Source organism: Blennius ocellaris, assembly GCF_963422515.1.
Source record: "Blennius ocellaris genome assembly, chromosome: 8".
Lineage (NCBI taxonomy): Eukaryota > Metazoa > Chordata > Actinopteri > Blenniiformes > Blenniidae > Blennius > Blennius ocellaris.
Window position 1 is genome coordinate 4,171,232 of NC_137657.1, and position 20,700 is coordinate 4,191,931.

The window sequence follows — 20,700 nt, forward strand, 5'->3', positions numbered from 1 at the left end:
CCCGATTCGTCGAGCTCTGGCTCCAATAATAAACCCTGAAGGTCGGATTTCTGCCAGGAACTTTAATACTCATCCATATTCATCAATGCTCCTAAACTTCATCGCTGCTTCTTCTGATTTGGTCTCAGTCTCACAACAGAGCAGCTCCAGGACACAGAGGAGGCACACAACACATACACACTCAGCAGCATGCACGCTCAGCAACATGCATGCAGCTCCGCATGCACGCTCAGCAACATGCACGCTCAGCAGCATGTACGCTCAGCAACATGCATGCAGCTCCACATGCACGCTCAGCAACATGCACGCTTAGCAGCATGCATGCTCAGCAACATGCATGCAGCTCCACATGCACGCTCAGCAGAGTGCATGCCTTTCAACACAAACAGATTTGTAATCGTAAACATAAACGCATTGACAAACACACAGTCAGAATCACGCGCACGCTCATGAACACATGCAGGCGCCTCAATACGTGAAGACATGCACACTCATAAAACCGTGCATGCTCCTAAAACTGCTGCTTCTCTCGCTGCATGGTGTTGCTTTTCTTGCTGTTGCAGGTTGACGCTTCTCTTGCAGCAGGTTGCTGCAGTTGCAGGTTGCTGCTGTGGCAGGTTGCTACCGTGGCAGGTTGCTACCATCGCAGGTTGCTGCCGTGGCAGGTTGCTGCCGTGGCAGGTTGCTGCAGTCGCAGGTTGCTGCCATCGCAGGTTGCTGCCGTGGCAGGTTGCTGCAGTCGCAGGTTGCTGCCATCGCAGGTTTCTGCCATGGCAGGTTACTGCAGTCGCAGGTTGCTGCCATCGCTGGTTGCTGCTGTGGCAGGTTGCTGCAGTCGCAGGTTGCTGCCGTGGCAGGTTGCTGCAGTCGCAGGTTGCTGCCATCGCAGGTTGCTGCCATCACAGGTTTCTGCCATGGCAGGTTACTGCAGTCGCAGGTTGCTGCCATCGCTGGTTCCTGCTGTGGCAGGTTGCTGCAGTCGCAGGTTGCTGCCATCGCAGGTTTCTGCCATGGCAGGTTACTGCAGTCGCAGGTTGCTGCCATCGCTGGTTGCTGCTGTGGCAGGTTGCTGCCATCGCAGGTTGCTGCCGTGGCAGGTTGCTGCCATCGTAGGTTGCTGCCGTGGCAGGTTGCTGCAGTCGCAGGTCGCTGCCATCGCAGGTTGCTGTCGTGGCAGGTTGCTGCCATCGCAGGTTGCTGCCGTGGCAGGTTGCTGCAGTTGCAGGTTGCTGCCGTGGCAGGTTGCTGCAGTTGCAGGTTGCTGCCGTGGCAGGTTGCTGCCATGGCAGGTTGCTGCAGTCGCAGGTTGCTGCCGTGGCAGGTTGCTGCCATCTCAGGTTGCTGCCATGGCAGGTTGCTGCCGTGGCAGGTTGCTGCAGTCGCAGGTTGCTGCCGTGGCAGGTTGCTGCCATCGCAGGTTGCTGCAGTCGCAGGTTGCTGCCATCGCAGGTCGCTGCCGTGGCAGGTTGCTGCCGTGGCAGGTTGCTACCGTGGCAGGTTGCTGCAGTTGCAGGTTGCTGCAGTCGCAGGTTGCTGCCATGGCAGGTTGCTGCAGTCGCAGGTTGCTGCTGCTATGTGCTTCCCCGGAGTTGCACGTGCTTTTTGTGTTGGAGTCTGTAATCAGTGGGTCCAACTCTCTTGTCCTCAGTGTGGTGGTGGAGGTGGAGGAGGAGGATGGGTGGTGGAGGCAGATGGAGGTGGAGGTCGATGTGCTGCAGCCTCTTACGAGCTTATGTTACTGCGAAGCTGCAAAAGTTTTAAACTGAACTACTTTTTTTTTTTATCAGCTGGAGCCACACAGGCAGCTGGACCCCGACTCCCATCTCTCCTCCGCTCACAGAGAGGCTTATCCCTCCATCCCTCACCCCTCCATCCCTCAGCCCTCCCTTCTCACACTCCTCCTCACCTTCTTCTTCTCCTTCTTCTCGTCCTTCTTGGTGAAGAGGGTGTGGACCCACCAGATCTTGGTGAACATGCTGCCGTACGCCAGGCTGAAGCCGAGGCCAAGGAGCCAGAGACGGAACTGCAGGGGGGAGTGAGGAGGAAGAGGAGAGGAAGAGGAGGAGAGGATTAGCACTTTAAATACATTCCCTCTTAAGGTTGAGCTTAAAACATGTGAACAAATACAGCCGTTGCATTTACTGATTTGCTCCAGTTTATTAAAAAGGCATCAGACTCTGAGACGCCTGAACGCAACACTTTCCACCGAAACGACAGCCAGAGCTTCACAGAAAACAAAACCACCGGGGAGCCGCCGGGGAGCCGCCGGGGAGCCGCCGGGGAGCCGACGGGCCAATCAGAGCCGCTCCAGGAGGACGAGTCTGTTCAGACCGTAAAACATTTCTTTGATACCGGAAGGTTTCCATCAGACCATCTGATCGCTGCTCTGAGGGAAACTAATGATAGTGAATCCAAGAAGGAGACACTCTCAGTCCTGGGGGGGTCCTAGGTGGGGGGTTAGGGTTAGTCCTGGCCCACCTTTTCCAGGATTACCATGAAGTGAAGCAGTATGTGACACATTGAAGACAAAAGGTCCGACTGAATCTACTTTCCTACTTTGTTCAATAGAAACAACATTTGAAGAAGCAGATGTGAGTTTAAATACTTTTTTTTTTATTGTTGTTTACTGAAACTGTATTGATTCATTCACTGCCTCAAAGCAACAGCAGATGTTCATTGCTTTGGGAGCTGAACTAGGAAAGTTAAAGCGTCCCTCGTCCACACAGAGAAGCGGTTGTCACCTGGCAGACGACGGGGAACTGAGATCTGTGGACGTGATGACCGTCGATACCGAGCGGGAAGACGGCCGCCAGCGCCATCATGCAGCCCGCCGCCGTCATGTTGTTCAGGTACGGCTGAGAGTTCTGGATGTAGCTGAAAGACACACACACACACACACACACACACACACACACACACACACACACACACACACACACACACACACACACACACACACACACACTGAGTTACTACCAAAACAAATTTATAAGTTGAAGTTTTTCACTTTAATAGTCAAATAACACTTTAGATTTTTATGTTATAACAAAAGATACGTGTACGTGTACGTTTACGTGTGTGTGTGTGTGTGTGTGTGTGTGTGTGTGTGTGTGTGTGTGTGTGTGTGTGTGTGTGTGTGTGTGTGTGTGTGTGTGTGTGTGAAGAAGACATGGAAGAACAATCAGCTAAATTGTTTCTTTAATTTCTCAGGAAACATTTTGCAGCAGCATCAATTCGGACGTCTTAAGCTCCTTAAGCTCTGCATCCTGCCAGCGCCTCTGAAATCAGATGAAAGTTTTGTCTCGGTGGCGGCGGCGGCGGCGGCGGCAGCATCAGCGTCAGAAGTGTGATGTGTGTGAGAGCAGCAGCAGGAGCTTAAAGGATCACCAACAGCACAGGAATCACAGCGAGGAGAAAACAGATTTTTATCTGCAGCTGCTCAACAAAAGTGAATGATTCAAATATCCCTCGTGAAAGAGTCTGGAGCTAGAAACACAACCAGAAACATGAGAACACCATGAGAACACAATGAGACTACCATGAGAACAACATGAGAACACCATGAGACTACCATGAGAACAACATGAGAACAACATGAGACCATCATGAGACCACCATGAGAACAGCATGAGACCACCATGAGACCACCATGAGAACAGCATGAGACCACCATGAGACCACCATGAGAACACCATGAGAACAACATGAGACCATCATGAGACCACCATGAGAACACCATGAGATCACCATGAGAACACCATGAGAACAGCATGAGACCACCATGAGAACACCATGAGACCAGCATGAGAACAGCATGAGACCACCATGAGACCACCATGAGAACAGCATGAGACCAGCATGAGACCACCATGAGAACACCATGAGACCACCATGAGACCACCATGAGAACACCATGAGACCAACATGAGACAACCATGAGAACAATCTGAGAACAACCTTTTGACTTTGTCTCGTGTCTGAAGTCCAATGATTGTATTTTCTTTTCGTCACATGGCAGCTGGTGACAAACTGATGAAAGCAGCCAAGTGAATCGGTTTGACGTGACGTGACGTGACGTGACGTGACGTGACGTGACGTGACGTGACGTGACGTGACGTGACGTGACGTGACGTGGCGTGACGTGACGTGACGTGGCTGGCAGGAGAGTCACCGCAGAGAAACAGTTTGAAATGTAATCAAAGCTGGAAACGGGCCTGACTGACACTGAGAAGCAGCTCCAGAACCCAGAGGAACCAACATCTGTGGTTCTGGAACCAATGTGTCTCGCTCTGGAACCAACGTCTCTTGCTCTAGAACCAACGTCTAGCTCTGGAACCAATGTATGTAGCTCTGGAATCAACATTTCTCATTCTGGAACCAACGTCTCGCTCTGGAATCAACGTTTCTCACTCTGGAATCAACGTTTCTCACTCTGGAACCAACGTCCAGCTCTGGAACCAATGTATGTAGCTCTGGAATCAACATTTCTCGCTCTGGAATCAACGTCTCTCACTTTGGAATCAACGTCTCTTGCTCTGGAATCAATGTCTCCAGCTGTGAAACCAATGTCTTGCTCTGCAGCAAACATTTACAGTTTTGGAACCAAGGTCTGCACCTCTGCAGTCAACGTCTGCAGGTCTGGAACTGACTGACCGCCAGGAGCAGACACAGACCCAAGAGAGACCAACGCCTCCAGCTCTGGAACCGAAGGACAACGAGCCTCTCAATAAGTTGCTGGACTTCAGGGGCAAACATAAAAACACGGTGTTAAAAAGATTCCTCGACGCCGCCAGACGCCCGTTGAGCTCAAATCCCAGTTCAGAAGGCTTTTTTCTTTTGAAGTGGCTTGATTTGCATTTGGTCTGGAGGCTACGCTAACTCTACAACTACCACGGCAAAGCTACGTCACACAAGACGACTAAATCCTGGCCTGAAGCCGACTTCTGACTGGTTTCCCTTCAAACACACCGACGTGAGAGCGACTTGATTCTTCTCAAACGAGAGTGAACATGAAGCATCGAGTCTTCAGGACGTGGAGACGAGACGACGCTTCGTTCTGAACCGAACTGTCCTCATTAATCTTTTATATCGAAAGTTTGCTGAGATTTTGCCGAACAGCAGTGCCCTTCCTCTTGGTCCTGATTTAACAACCCTGAACGCCATCGTGCCGCTAATCAAAGCTATTTGTTCCTGAAACGGATCACCCGAGTTGGACGTGAGGACTCACCGGACATTTCCGTTGTAGATGTTGAAGGTGAGGCAGACGATTCCCAGCAGGATGCCGAGGCCGGCAAAGACCGAAACGGCGGCGAACAGCTTCTGGGACAGGTAGCGATACTCCTCGATGACCACGGTGCGGTCAGCCGGCGGGCCGGCGCCTGCAGACGCAAACAAAACAACAAAACTTTTGCTCTGAAAGTACACAACTAATGTTTACTTGTTTGCTAGCTTAGCGGCTAATGTTATCTGCTTCTTCTCAAACACGAAAACCGGCTTGACGCAGAAGTTTACGTTTAAAGTGTTGAAGCTGCCCCACCATGGAGGCGGAGACACAGGTGGAGGCGGAGTCGTTCTACTTCACTAATCTGGAAAGTTCTCGCCATAGAGACGACGTCCCAGCGCCGATGGCGGTGAAATATTCAACCGCCAACCAATCACATTCCGTAAACAAGGAGACAACTGTGGTTATTATGAGCTTCAGGGTGTGTGTGTGTGTGTGTGTGTGTGTGTGTGTGTGTGTGTGTGTGTGTGTGTGTCAGATATGTCAGGTCATCCCCTGGAGGGCCACCGGGTGTCATCAGCTCGGGTTAAGAAGCCTGTCACAGCTGTCATGGCAGCAGGGAGGAGAGGAGAGGAGAGGAGAGGAGAGGAGAGGAGAGGAGAGGAGAGGAGAGGCGAGGAGAGGAGAGGAATCCCTCCTCATTTCTTCAGATTTATCCGATTTCAACTGATTGCTCAAAATGTAACTATAATAGTAATCAGTTACTATCTTGCTGCTGCCAGAACTAGAAGAGTAACAGTAACAGATTACTTCCAACACAACTCGTATCCTGGTCCAGGTTAGCGAGCGGCACTTCAATCTAAAATACAGGTTTTTTTCCTCCAAAATTGTCCTTTTTTTTGGGACTCGTTTTTGTGCAATCATCCACAAAGCACATAAGCTGAAAACGATGATGTCATGGCCCCGCCTCGTGACCTATAACCCCGCCTCCCTCTCCGTGATGTCATGTAACAACAAGAACAACATGGTGGGCTACCTGCAGAAGCTGCTGATGCTCGTCGCTTTAATAAGGACACATGCTGGATTTGTTTTTTTTTTATTGTACTTCTGTGGCAGTGTAACAGCGCCACCAATAGGCCTGGCATATGCACTACATCATTTTGAGTGGCTCTCATGGTGTCATGCACGCAGATGTTTCCCGTGCGGATGGACGGGACGCTTTCTGAGAACGACAAAAAAAAGAACGACAGTATTGTTTTGTGTGGGCGAGGCCTGGAGCTAACGGTGAATCTTCAGCCTCATGGCAGGCGGCCATCTTGATGACAACGTCACAGATGTTCCGACAGCCGCCATCTCACCGTGGAATGTTTTCCTCCAGAATACACACACACACCAGCTTTCAGCAGTTTCATCATGTTTGCCGTTGTTTTAACGTTGGACGATCAGTCTCTTCGTCACACGCGAGTCACAATCACACCGTCACGTGAAAAGTGTTTTTGTTCGTTTCAGAAAAGATTCACATTCACACGTTGTGAAAACAATGTCTGGTGATGAAGCTGGCAGACTGCCTGTTTGTGTGTGTGTGTGTGTGTGTGTGTGTGTGTGTGTGTGTGTGTGTGTGTGTGTGTGTGTGTGTGTGTGTGTGTGTGTGTGTGTGTGTGTGTGTGTGTGTGTGTGTGTGTGTGTGTGTGTGTGTGTATTAATGCCTTCATGCTCCCTGATCATCGTCATTCGAAACCCCACAAAGTTGCATGTTGGGTTTTATTTTTGGACGATTCACTTGGTTTTTAACCTTTTTAATGAAGCGTTTAAGGAAAAAGCTTCTTCACAGTGTTTTTATTATGTTACAGTACAAATAGCGTTCATTATATGAGCCATGAAAGAGCTTTAATGACGATTTTGTACCAAACGGTGTGTGTGTGTATGTGTGTGTGCGTGTGTGTGTGTGTGTGTGTGTGTGTGTGTGTGTGTGTGTGTGTGTGTGTGTGTGTGTGTGTGTGTGTGTGTGTGTGTGTGTGTGTTGCACTTCCGTCCTTCATCAAGGAATCAGGACGGGGTGTTGCCATGGAGACGAGCTCTGTAACAGTTGCCACAGCGATTAGGAGGAGAGGCGAGCTGTTAAGGCTGTGCAGGAAGGGTGTGTGTGTGTGTGTGTGTGTGTGTGTGTGTGTGTGTGTGTGTGTTGGGGGTGGGTATGTTAAAATATAAAAAGAATGTCTGTCCTTCCTGTCAGTAGCAGCAAATCAAGCAAACTTCCTCAGACTGAGTCAGAAAATTACAAGCAGGTGTCAGGATGACACACACACACACACACACACACACACACACACACACACACACACACACACACACACACACACACACACACACACACACACACACACACACACACACACACACACACACACACCCATCCTGCCATCTCTCTCCATTCTGCTCACACAATACACTGCTAGCTTTAGCATTAGCATTAGCGATTGGATTAATTGTTACTATATCCTGTTCAGCGTTAGCTTTAACCATTGGTGGAAAAGCGAGCTTGACGCTAATGCTAATGCTAATTCAGAAGCAGAAGTGCCACCTCTCTGTCCTGGTCCATGAGTGGAGTATTAGCGCCTGCATTAGCATTATCCTAAATGTTTTTGTTGAGTAAAGAGCGGCTCTGTAACCATTTCAGTAAACTCCTGTTTACTGGAAGAAGGAGCACCTCATTACTGCTAAACTCACTCAGTCAATGAAAGACATAGCTGTGATTAGCATTAGCATACTTAAATAGCACTAGCTTCTCTTTCCAACAGTTGATCTCAGCTGGTTTGATCACTGATTCTCATTAGTTCGTCAATCTGTTTATTTAGGAAGAGGCAACATCCTGATTATAGAGCATCTCCCTCCTCTAACATCAGATTATAGAGCATCTTCCTTCTCTAACATCAGATTATAGAGCATCTTCCTTCTCTAACATCAGATCATAGAGCATCTTCCTCCTCTAACATCAGATCATAGAGCATCTTCCTCCTCCAACATCCAGATTATAGAGCATCTTCCTCCTCTAACATCAGATCATAGAGCATCTTCCTCCTCCAACATCCAGATTATAGAGCATATTCCTCCTCTAACATCAGATTATAGAGCATCTCCCCCTCTAACATCAGATTATAGAGCATCTCCCTCCTCTAACATCAGATTATAGAGCATCTTCCTCCTCTAACATCAGATCATAGAGCATCTTCCTCCTCCAACATCCAGATTCTAGAGCATCTTCCTCCTCCAACATCCAGATTATAGAGCATCTTCCTCCTCTAACATCAGATTATAGAGCATCTTCCTCCTCTGACATCAGATTATAGAGCATCTTCCTCTTCTAACTGGGAGGATATGTCACATTACAGTGATGTAACTGAGCTGAAGGTGGTAGAAGAGTAACTCTATTCATTTTGAAGGATTAAATGTAATCTGACTCCTCAGTGAGCGCTGGAAACGAAGCGGGCTGCAGAGCGCCATGTGAATGCAGGTCGGCCGTCCCTTGCCGCTCTCGCTGACCTGGAACCGCTCTGTCACGCCTGCTTTCCTCAAAAGCTTAAAAAAAGGTCTCTCTCTCTTTCTCTCTCTCTCTCTATCTTTCCGTGCCACCTCTCCAAGGAGACGGGTGGTAAACAAGGCGAGAAGAATCAGAAGCTCGCCGCCGCCAACAGGCAACTTCACGCTGCTCATCAGGACGGAGTGGAGACCGACCGGGGTCGGGGCTCCTCCCACTGGAACCCGGTTCGAGCTCAGCTGCAGATGTTTTTTTTTTATTGAACAAACGAAACAATGACAGTTGTCCGGCGTTCTCGCCACAACGTTTACAGTGAAAACGCAGTGTTTTACCTTGTTGCTTTAGAAAATGGAGTGTTTACATGACGTGTTTCCACGGAAACCTGAGAAACACTGAAAACGATTTAGTTTTCATGTCGGGCCGCTAGAGGGCGCTTTTGTTTGCTTTAGTAGTTTAATTTAGTCTGCGCTGCTATGTTCTCTGTTAGCTTTAGCATTAGCAAGAGCTATTGATTCTTTTCATTCCACCAACTGAGCCTATTGCTTGCTTTAACTTTAGCATGAGCAGAACTAGTGCGTATTTCCCTTTTGCCAGCTGAGCCCATTGTTAGCTTTAGTAAAAGTTTTTTTTTTCTGTCCTATCGAATCATGTTATTGTTAGGATAAACATTAGTATTAGCATTAGTATAGCTACTGCGGTTTCCTGTAATCTCTTTCTTCTGTTAAAATAAAATAGCTTCCTCAGGTTATTAGAGGAGGTCAGACTGTGAGAGTATTAAAAGTTATTATTGGGTACTTTCTGGAGTGAGTACCGTATTTTCCACACTATAAGGCACACTGGATTATAAGGCGCACCTCCATTGATTGACATAATTTACAACTTTGTTCATATATAAGGTGCACCGCATTATAAGGCACATGGAATAGACCAGTGGTCAGCAACCTTTACAGCTCAAAGCCATTAGGTTACTTTTTCCACTGATGTGCACACACTTTATTTTGATAGTCCTACCTGCAGCCTATGCCAGGACGACACTACACACAAAACCTTCTTCACTGCTGGTTGACAACTTACAACTACCGGTAATAAACTAAACTACATGAACTAAGCAACAAAAACACAACACAACACAATTATTACCGACACCACAAACCAAATAGAACCCCCAATAATTGCATTTAAAACACCACAAACAGCTGCAATGAATTATGGGAGTTTCTATCGGCTGCACTGAGGAGCTGTCGGCGGCTGCTTACCGTCCAGAGGTGGTTGCTGCAAGGCATGATGGGAATTCATGTTTTGTGTTGTTGGAGGTTATTGTGGGTTGTTGTTGGGCTTGGTGTTGTGTTGATTGTGTTTATGTGTTTTTGTTCCCCAGTTTAGGGAGTAATTATTTCATCTAGTTTATTTTGGTTTGTTAGAATGTTGGTGTGCAACCATGAGTGATGAAGGTGTTGTGTGGAGTGTCGTCCGCTCTGAAGATCCGGTTGTGAAGTTAGAGTCGTCAAAATAAAAGCTTCTGGTTGTTCAGCTGTCAAATAGCAGTCTTAAGTAGAGCAATTCTTCCATATATAAGGCGCACCGGGTTATAAGGCGCACTGGCAGCTTTTGAGAAAATTTGAGGTATTTAGGTGCGCCTTATGGTGCGGAAAATACGGTAACTAAAATGTGTCTGCTGCTGTAAAAAAACAAAAAAATAAACTACACGTTGATGGAGGATTGTTTCCAGTTCTAACTCACCGATCCAGACGTCGTTCCCAAACCAGGACAGGTTCTTCTGGGAGCTGTCGTAGTATCCGATCTTCTTGTAGCTTCCTCCTGCGAGTCGGACGGAAACAGGGAGTGAGTTAGCAGGCGTTCGCTAGCAGCAAATGGCTTCAGCTATTTCCTCCTCCTACTACTCCTCCTCATCATCATCATCATGTGGATTCAAACCAGTTTATTTACTCAGAACTCCAGTGAGACCGAAGCAGGATTTAAACCTTCGTCTTCAGGACTCGGCTGGGAAATAATCCGCCGTCATTAAGGCGACGCTGACAAATAGCACGTCGTCTCTTAAAAAGGGCTTAACACGGAGCCTCGTGCCCAATTAGAGCGAAGCCTCGAGTACCTGGAAGCGCAAACGCCACTTCACCGCGGCGGAGCCGTCTGATGAGCTGAGGCACAACAAACAATCAATACGTGATGAAAAGAGGGCCGGGGCGAGAGCACCGACACTCAGCACTGAGCTCAGACACAATCGTCAACACAAACACCAGAAAGAAAGGAAAAAAGACCTCGAGCCTCAAAGTTACTGCAACGAGCTCAAACGTAGAACCGGCCTGTGAAAACGGGGTCGGTCTACCTTGAAGCTGCTCGATCAGCGTCATGGCCATCCTGGACCCCTGAGCGTCGAACACCACCTGACCCTGGAACAAACAGGACGGAGACGCTTCACCTCTGACACAGAGCCACGTGCTATGCTAATGCTAAAGCTAGCAGTCAGATTTGTGATCACAGAGAAAGACACCAGCTGTGCTAATGCTAATGCTAAAGCAACACTGAGTGCAGCACAGAGAGAGACATTGGGTGCGTCCTAATAGTCCCTCCTATCTCCTAATGGTCCCTCCTATCTCCTAATGGTCCCTCCTATCTCCTAATGGTCCCTCCTATCTCCTAATGGTCCCTCCTATCTCCTTTCCTATCCGCTTTTCCTTAACCCATGAAATGTTTAACTCATTTGAATGTTCAGGGAAACGCGCCATGACTGAAAAGGGAGCAAAACCTTGTGATATTTGAGATTATATCAGTGGTTAGAGCCACGGGGGTAAGTGGTAGAAATGAGGTTTTAGTAGTCCTTTTTCAGAAAATTGTCGTTTTTCACCAAGGCAGACGTCAGTAACCTTCGCCGCCGTCATATTGTTATTACGCCACCTAGTGGAAGTGCTGTCCGACTGTCAAAACAACATGATCGCCTTTCCCCAACTTCTTTAGGAAGTCTCCGAACACCAAGGAGAAGTGGATAGGAAATAATAATCCAAACGAGGACAAGATGAGAAACAGGAGGGACCATTTGGAAGCACCCAACAACTCTGCTAATGCTAATGTGACACCGAGAGCAGGACAGAGAGAGACAACAGCTCTTTAGTAACAGTAACTTAGTTACGGAACTTTAAGACTTTGTTAATCAGGTGTGTTATGATTCCCCCCCCTCCCACCTACCGACACCCCCTCGAAGGAGCTGGTGTTGAGGGCCCGGTAGATCTCCGACGTGATGTCGTGGTTGTTGTAGTTGAAGTCCTCCAGACGGCGGCCCCGGGCCTTCAGGGGGGCCACGGTCTTGTTGAGGGCCAGAGCCAGAGCCCAGACCGCATCGTAGGCCAGCGGCGCCTCCTGGAACCCCCCGGTCTCCTCTGGGTTCTTACCCCCCAGCCGGGACATCAGGGCCGAGATGAACTCCTGAGACGTCTGACGGAGGGAGAGAGCCGTGATCAGAACACACATCGACCAGAACGTGTGAAAAAAAACAGCCTTGTCTCCTGGTTTCTCGTCGGAATAAATCACATTATTTGTTACATTGCTCTTGTCTTGGCTTTACGCCGCCACCTTGTCATCGTCCCATCGGAGCTTCTCCTGGCCCCTCCTCATTAAACCTTGCATTTTTTTTGTCTGATTGTAGATGTTTCATGTATTTGTTGCCCTCCTGTGTCGATTTGTTCTTTCTGTTTCTTTGCATTGTGGTTTACTAGATTTAAAGTTTTGTTTTCAGTCCTGGATTTTAGTTGAAATAGTTCAGATGCCATTTTGGACGTTTTCAACTTTGCATTCTGACAGATGCTGAGGATTTGGCTTCTCAATAAAAACCCTTACATCCGCCTCCGGGGCTTCTGTCATCGTTATGGTGACAAGTTAAGCAGCAGCAGCACTTCAAATGTCACTGGTCTGTCAGTCCAGGTCGTCATGGAGTCATGTGACAGGATGATTAATGTCGCTGGGGGGACTGCAGCGGCTCACCATGTTGGAGACGCCGCGGACCGTCTCTGGATTAAGCATGACGATCTCCGTGGTCACGTGACCCTCCACGGCCTCCGTCATGTTTTCCACCGTGCAGTTGATGGCGGGGTCTTTGATCTTGAACCAGTTGTCGGCGTACCAGCCAATCAGGAACCAGACGTACTTCTTCCCGTAGAGCTTCTCCTTGAACACCTGCAGCAGAGGAGGAGGACCCGTGATTCCTCGTCTGGCAGTAAAGTCGTCTGGCAGTGAAGTCGTCTGGTTGCCAGGTTGTGAGGTCGTCTGGTCATGAAGTCATCTGGTTGTGAAGTCGTCTGGTTGCCAGGTTGTGAAGTCGTCTGGTTGCCAGGCTGTGAGGTTGTCTGGTCGTGAAGTCGTCTGGTCGTGAAGTCGTCTGGTTGCCAGTTTGGGAGATCGTCTGGCCTTGAAGTCGTCTGGTCGTGAAGTCGTCTGGTTGCCAGGTTGTGAAGTCGTCTGGTTGCCAGGCTGTGAGGTTGTCTGGTCGTGAAGTCGTCTGGTCGTGAAGTCGTCTGGTTGCCAGTTTGGGAGATCGTCTGGTTGCCAGGTTGTGAGGTCACCTGGTCGTGAAGTTGTCTGGTTGCCAGGTTGGGAGATCGTCTGGTTGCCAGGCTGTGAGGTTGGCTGGTCGTGAAGTCATCTGGTTGCCAGGTTGTGAGGTTGTCTGGTCATGAAATAATCTGGTCGCCAGGTCATGAGTAATCTGGTCGTTAAATTGTGTGGTTTCCAGGTTGTGAGGTCATCTAGTCGTGAAGTCGTCTGGTCGCCAGTTAGTGAGGTCGTCTGGTCGTGAGGTCATCTGGATGCCAGGTTGTGAAGTCGTCTGGTTGCCAGGTTATCTGGTTGCCAGGTCGTCTGGTCATGAGGTCGTCTTGCTCACGCTGCTCGTCACAGAGCAGGTACACCAGCCTCCCACCTCGCAGAAAACCTTCCTGGCCTCAGTCTCGTAGAAAAGCCCCACGATGATTCGAGCGTCCTGCCGCTGCATCAGATCAAGAGAAAACAGGGATTCAGTCACAAGGACAAGGACAAGGACAAGGACAAGGACAAGGACAAGGACAAGGACAAGGACAAGGACAAGGACAAGGACAAGGACAAGAAGGACAACAGTAAGGTGAGGTGGACAACAGAGCAGGTTTGAGTCTGAGCTCTGCTGCTGCTTCACACCACCATCATTAGCATGCTGCATTAATTTCTTCTGTCAAATCGCCGCGATGCTAATGGAGCTGTGCAGCTGGGGGGGTGATGGGGGGTGATGGGGGGGGTGACAGCTGAGGTGAATTTTTAATCAAAGCACCTTTAGGTTCTTGACAGCCACAGCTGGGTCGGTGAGGAAACTCTGGCGGACGCTGATCTCGATTCCTGCCTCCTTCACCCTCTGCTCCAGATCGTCCAGAGTCTGTCAGATGAAAGGTGGGGGGAGGGAGGGGGGGTTAGAAGAGGCTGCTGAACAGAGACAGGCGACAGGACTGGATTACATAAGAACTCTAAAGAAAAGAAACTGACAGGAGAAGAAAGGGAGGAATGTGAGAGAAAAGACTTGAGAGTAGGATCATTAACCTCCTTTACAAGAACCGACCGAGTTGACGACATCAACCAGCGAGTTTCAGACGACTTGATCAAAACTCCGACAACAGACCTGACCAATACTCCAACAACAGACCTGATCAATACTCCAACAACAGACCTGATCAATACTCCAACAACAGACCTGATCAATACTCCGACAACAGACCTGATCAATACTCCAACAACAGACCTGACCAATACTCCAACAACAGACCTGATCAATACTCCAACAACAGACCTGATCAATACTCCGACAACAGACCTGATCAATACTCCAACAACAGACCTGACCAATACTCCAACAACAGACCTGATCAATACTCCGACAACAGACCTGACCAATACTCCAACAACAGACCTGATCAATACTCCGACAACAGACCTGACCAATACTCCAACAACAGACCTGATCAATACTCCAACAACAGACCTGACCAATACTCCTACAACAGACCTGACCAATACTCCGACAACAGACCTGACCAATACTCCAACAACAGACCTGATCAATACTCCAACAACAGACCTGACCAATACTCCAACAACAGACCTGATCAATACTCCAACAACAGACCTGATCAATACTCCAACAACAGACCTGATCAATACTCCGACAACAGACCTGACCAATACTCCAACAACAGACCTGATCAATACTCCGACAACAGACCTGACCAATACTCCAACAACAGACCTGATCAATACTCCAACAACAGACCTGACCAATACTCCAACAACAGACCTGACCAATACTCCAACAACAGACCTGATCAATACTCCAACAACAGACCTGACCAATACTCCAACAACAGACCTGACCAATACTCCAACAACAGACCTGACCAATACTCCAACAACAGACCTGATCAATACTCCAACAACAGACCTGATCAATACTCCGACAACAGACCTGATCAATACTCCAACAACAGACCTGATCAATACTCCGACAACCCTATGTCACAGTGGATGAATAGACAGATGGATGAATGGATGGATGGATGGCTGGATGATGATTGGATAGATGGATAGATGGATAGAGGGATTGACGGACGGATGGACAGATGATGGATAGATGCATGGATGGATGAATGGATGACAGAAGGATGATGATAGATGGACGGACGGATGGACAGATGCACGGATGTACGAATGATGGATGATGGATGGATGGATGCTGGACTACAGGTGAGCGAAGGTAAAGAAGCAGGAACTGACGGAGGTGAAGACTTCGGTGGTCTGCTGGATGGTGGCGATGCGTGTCCACTTCCACTTCTGGAAGAGCTGCACCCTGGTGGGGTTGTGCAGCGTGGCCGATGGGTGCGTCCGGAAGAAGGTGGGGAAGCGCTGGCGGTTGGAGAGCGCCGGAGAGCTGGAGCCGTAGGACAGCTGCAGATAGGAAACATGGAGGGAGAGATGAGGGGAATAAAGGATGAGAGGGAAAAAAAGAGTTCTGACGCTCCATCAGCGAGACGCAGGAAACAAACTCCAATAGAAGAACCAAGATCAGGAATGTTGTTGTTGTTGTTGTGTTGCTCTACAGAGCGTCAGCCCCCTCACTCCTCTATAATCTGATGATAGAGGAGGAAGATGTTCTATAATCTGATGTTAGAGGTGGAAGATGCTCTATAATCTGATGTTAGAGGAGGAAGATGCTCTAAAATCTGGTGTTAGAGGAGGAAGGTGCTCCATAATATGGACGCTAGAGGAAGATGCTCTATAATATGTATGTTAGAGGAAGATGCTCTATAAACTGATGTTAGAGGAGGAAGATGCTCTATACTGTGGATGTTAGAGGAGGGAGATGCTCTATAATCTGGATGTTAGAGGAGGAAGATGCTCTATAATCTGGATGTTAGAGGAGGAAGATGCTCTATAATCTGGATGTTAGAGGGGGGAGATGCTCTATAATCTGGACATTAGAGGAAGATGCTCTATAATCTGGACATTAGAGGAAGATGCTCTATAATCTGGACGTTAGAGGAAGATGCTCTATAATCTGGACGTTAGAGGAAGATGCTCTATGATCTGGATGTTAGAGGAGGGAGATGCTCTATAATCTGGACATTCGAGGAAGATGCTCTATAATCTGATGTTAGAGGGGAAGATGCTCTATAATCTGGACGTTAGAGGAAGATGCTCTATAATCTGATGTTAGAGGAGGAAGATGCTCTATAATCTGGACGTTAGAGGAAGATTCTCTATAATCTGGACGTTAGAGGAAGATGCTCTATAATCTGATGTTAGAGGAGGAAGATGCTCTATAATTTGGACGTTAGAGGAAGATGCTCTATAATCTGGACGTTAGAGGAAGATGCTCTATAATCTGATGTTAGAGGAGGAAGATGCTCTATAATCTGATGTTAGAGGAGGAAGATGCTCTATAATCTGGACGTTAGAGGAAGATGCTCTATAATCTGGACGTTAGGTGAAGATGCTCTATACTCACCACGATGAGGTTCCACATGCGAGCGGCCTCGGCCACCAGCGTTGAGACGCCGCTGCATCCCGGCATCAGGACGATCTTGATGGGTTCGGTGTAGAGCAGGTCGTAGAGCAGCTTGGTGGCTTCTCCGGGGTCGCACTGCATTGACAGGAGGAGAAAGAGCAGCGTGAACCTGGCGACCGCGACGGGCTGAGCGAGCACAGGAGGAAGCAGGCGTGACGACACAGGCCATGATGAAGGTGATGAAGAGGAGCGTGGGCTGGAGACATTAACTCGTTCAGCGTGAAACTGACTGAAACCGGAGCGGCCAGGACTACATCATGGAGGGGCGGGGCATATAGAGTGAGAGGCGGGGCATATGGAATGAGGGGCGGGCATATGGAGTGGGGGCGGGATATAGAGAGTCAGGGGCGGGGCATATAGAGTGATGGGCGGGGCGTATAGAGTGGGGGCGGGGTATGTGGAATGAGGGGTGGGCATATAGAGTGGGGGCGGGATATAGAGAGTGAGGAGCGGGGCGTATCGAGTAGGGGTGGGGCATATAGCGTGAGGGGCGGGGCGTATATAGTGGGGGCGAGGCATATGGAATGAGGGGCGGGCATATAGAGTGGGGGCGGGATATAGAGAGTGAGGGGCGGGGCGTATCGAGTGGGGGCGGCGCATATAGCGTGAGGGGCGGGGCGTATATAGTGGGGGCGGGTATATGGAGTGAGGGGCGGGGCATATAGACTGAGGGGTCGGTTTCAATCAAACTTCCATCCATCCATCCATTGGCTACCGCTTTATCCGGGGCCGGGTCGCGGAGGCAGCAGTCTGAGCAGAGTTGCCCAGACTTCCCTCACCCCAGACACCCCAAGGCGTTCCCAGGCCAGCCGAGAGACATAGTCTCTCCAGCGTGTCCTGGGTCTGCCCCGAGGCCTCCTACCGGAGGGACATGCCCGAAACACCTCCCTCGGGAGGCGTCCGGGGGGCATCCGAAATAGATGCCCGAGCCACCTCAGCTGGCTCCTCTCGATGTGGAGGAGCAGCGGCTCTACTCCGAGCTCCTCCCTGGTGACTGAGCTCCTCACCCTATCTCTAAGGGTGCGCCCAGCCACCCTACGGAGGAAGCTCATTTCAGCCGCTTGTATCCGGGATCTCGTTCTTTCGGTCATGACCCATAGTTCATGACCATAGGTGAGGGTAGGAACGAAGATCGACCGGTAAATCGAGAGCTTCGCTTTTTGGCTCAGCTCCTTCTTCACCACGACGGACCGGTACAACGTCCGCATAACTGCAGACGCTGCACCGATCCGCCTGTCGATCTCACGCTCCATCTTTCCCCCACTCGTGAACAAGACCCCAAGATACTTAAACTCCTCCACTTGGGACAAGGGCACTCCACCAATCTGGAGGGGGCAAGCCACCTTTTTCCGGTCGAGAACCATGGCCTCGGATTTAGAGGTGCTGATCTTCATCCCAGCTGCTTCACACTCGGCTGCGAACCGTGTAAGTGCACGCTGAAGGTCCAGGCTTGATGGGGCCAACAGAACCACATCATCCGCAAATAGCAGAGATGAGATTCTGTGGTCCCCAAACCGGACCCCCTCCGGCCCCCGGCTGTGCCTAGAAATTCTGTCCATATATATGATGAACAGAACCGGTGATAAAGGACACCCCTGCCGGAGGCCAACGTGCACAGGGAACAGGTCCGAATTACTGCCGGCAATGCGAACCAGACTCCTACTCCGGGAATACAAGGACCGAACAGCCCTCAACAAGGGACCCCGGACTCCGTACTCCCGGAGCACCCCCCACAGGACATCTCGGGGGACGCGGTCGAACGCCTTCTCCAGATCCACAAAACACATGTGGACTGGTTGGGCGAACTCCCACGAACCCTTAAGCACCTGGTGGAGGGTATAGAGCTGGTCCAGTGTTCCACGACCAGGACGAAAACCGCATTGTTCCTCTTGGATCCGAGGTTCGACTAACGGCCGGACCCTCCTCTCCAGTACCCTGGAATAGACTTTCCCGGGGAGGCTGAGGAGTGTGATCCCTCTGTAGTTGGAACACACCCTCCGATCCCCCTTCTTAAAGAGAGGGACCACCACCCCGGTCTGCCAGTCCAGAGGTACTGTCCCCGCCCGCCACGCGATGTTGCAGAGACGAGTCAACCACGACAGTCCCTGCACATCCAGAGACTTAAGGAACTCTGGGCGAATCTCATCCACTCCCGGTGCCTTGCCACCGAGGAGCTTCACAACAACCTCGGTGACTTCAGCTTGGGAAATGGACGAGTCCACCTCTGAGAACCCAGTCTCTGCTTCCTCAATGGAAGACGTGGTGGCGGGATTGAGGAGGTCCTCGAAGTATTCCTTCCACCGCCCGACAATAACCCCAGTTGAGGTCAACAGCTCCCCACTTCCACTGTAAACAGTGTTGGTGGAGAACTGCTTCCCCCGCCTGAGGCGCCGGACGGTTTGCCAGAATTTCCTCGAGGCCGACCGAAAGTCCTCCTCCATGGCCTCTCCGAACTCCTCCCAGACCCGAGTTTTTGCCTCCACCACAGCCCGGGCTGCAGCTCGCTTGGCCTGCCGGTACCTGTCGATTGCCTCGGGAGTCCTATGAGCTAACAGTGCCCGGTAGGACTCCTTCTTCAGCTTGACGGCATCCCTTACTTCCGGTGTCCACCACCGGGTTCGGGGATTGCCGCCACGACAGGCGCCAGAGACCCTGCGGCCACAGCTCCGAGCAGCAGCTTCGACAATGGAAGTGGAGAACATGGTCCACTCGGACTCAATGTCTCCAACCTCCCTCGGGATCTGTGAGAAGCTCTCCCGGAGGTGGGAGTTGAAGGCTGCGCGGACGGAGGGCTCGGCCAGATGTTCCCAGCAGACCCTCACAACACGTTTGGGCCTGCCGAGTCTATCCGGCCTCCTCCCAGTCCAGCGCATCCAACTCACCACCAGGTGGTGATCAGTTGACAGCTCTGCCCCTCTCTTTACCCGAGTGTCCAAGACACACGGCCGGAGATCAGATGACACGACCACAAAGTCTATCATTGACCTCCGGCCTAGGGTGTCCTGGTGCCACGTGCACTTATGGACACCCCTGTGCTCGAACATGGTGTTCGTTATCGTCAAACTGTGACTAGCACAGAAGTCCAATAACAGAACACCACTCGGGTTCAGATCGGGGAGGCCGTTCCTCCCAATCACCCCCTTCCAAGTCTCGCTGTCATTGCCCATGTGGGCGTTGAAGTCCCCCAGGAGAACAATGGAGTCCCCAGTTGGAGCACTATCCAGCACCCCTCCCAGGGACTCCAAGAAGGTTGGGTACTCTGAACTGCTGTTCGGTGCATAGGCCGAGACAACAGTCAGAGACCTGTCCCCTACTTGAAGGCGTAGGGACGCAACCCTCTCGTTCACCGGGGTGAACTCCAACACATGGCGGCTGAGCTGTGGGGCAATAAGCAAGCCCACTCCAGCCCGCCGCCTTACACCGCGGGCAACTCCAGAGAAGTGGAGTATCCAGCCCCTGTCGAGGAGCTGGGTTCCAGAGTCCAAGCTGTGAGTGGAGGTGAGCCCGACTATATCTAGACGGTATCTCTCAACCTCCCTCACAAGCTCGGGCTCCTTCCCCCCCAGCGAGGTCACATTCCATGTCCCAAAAGCCAGAGTCCGTGTCCGGGGATCGGGTCGTCGAGGCCCCTGCCGTCGACTGCCACCCAATCCACTGCACCCTCAATCAAACTTAAACGAGTAAAATCTAAATAATATAGGAAATTTTACCAACTTTTTGAACTATTTCTGTGTGGTTACTGTTGGAAGGGGCGGGGCCACACACACACACACACACACACACACACACACACACACACACACACACACACACACACACACACACACACACACACACACACACACACACACACAC

General features: G+C 50.3%; 1 protein-coding gene across 1 annotated transcript in view; it reads right to left on the reverse strand.

The window, feature by feature from the left end:
* Positions 1 to 20,700, reverse strand: part of LOC308133598 (gamma-aminobutyric acid type B receptor subunit 1-like) — a gene marked incomplete at its 3' end in the record, with an annotated part of 28,549 nt that overhangs the window by 4,641 nt on the left and 3,208 nt on the right. Inside the window, exons 2-12 of the mRNA XM_080501050.1 lie at positions 16,786 to 16,920; positions 15,555 to 15,725; positions 14,065 to 14,166; positions 13,684 to 13,749; positions 12,750 to 12,941; positions 11,958 to 12,203; positions 11,101 to 11,164; positions 10,497 to 10,574; positions 5,228 to 5,378; positions 2,742 to 2,874; positions 1,907 to 2,023 (exon numbers count right to left, since the gene is read on the reverse strand). Of these exons, the coding sequence (XP_080357176.1) occupies positions 1,907 to 2,023; positions 2,742 to 2,874; positions 5,228 to 5,378; positions 10,497 to 10,574; positions 11,101 to 11,164; positions 11,958 to 12,203; positions 12,750 to 12,941; positions 13,684 to 13,749; positions 14,065 to 14,166; positions 15,555 to 15,725; positions 16,786 to 16,920 (1,455 nt within the window). The remainder of the gene's footprint in view (positions 1 to 1,906; positions 2,024 to 2,741; positions 2,875 to 5,227; positions 5,379 to 10,496; positions 10,575 to 11,100; positions 11,165 to 11,957; positions 12,204 to 12,749; positions 12,942 to 13,683; positions 13,750 to 14,064; positions 14,167 to 15,554; positions 15,726 to 16,785; positions 16,921 to 20,700) is intronic.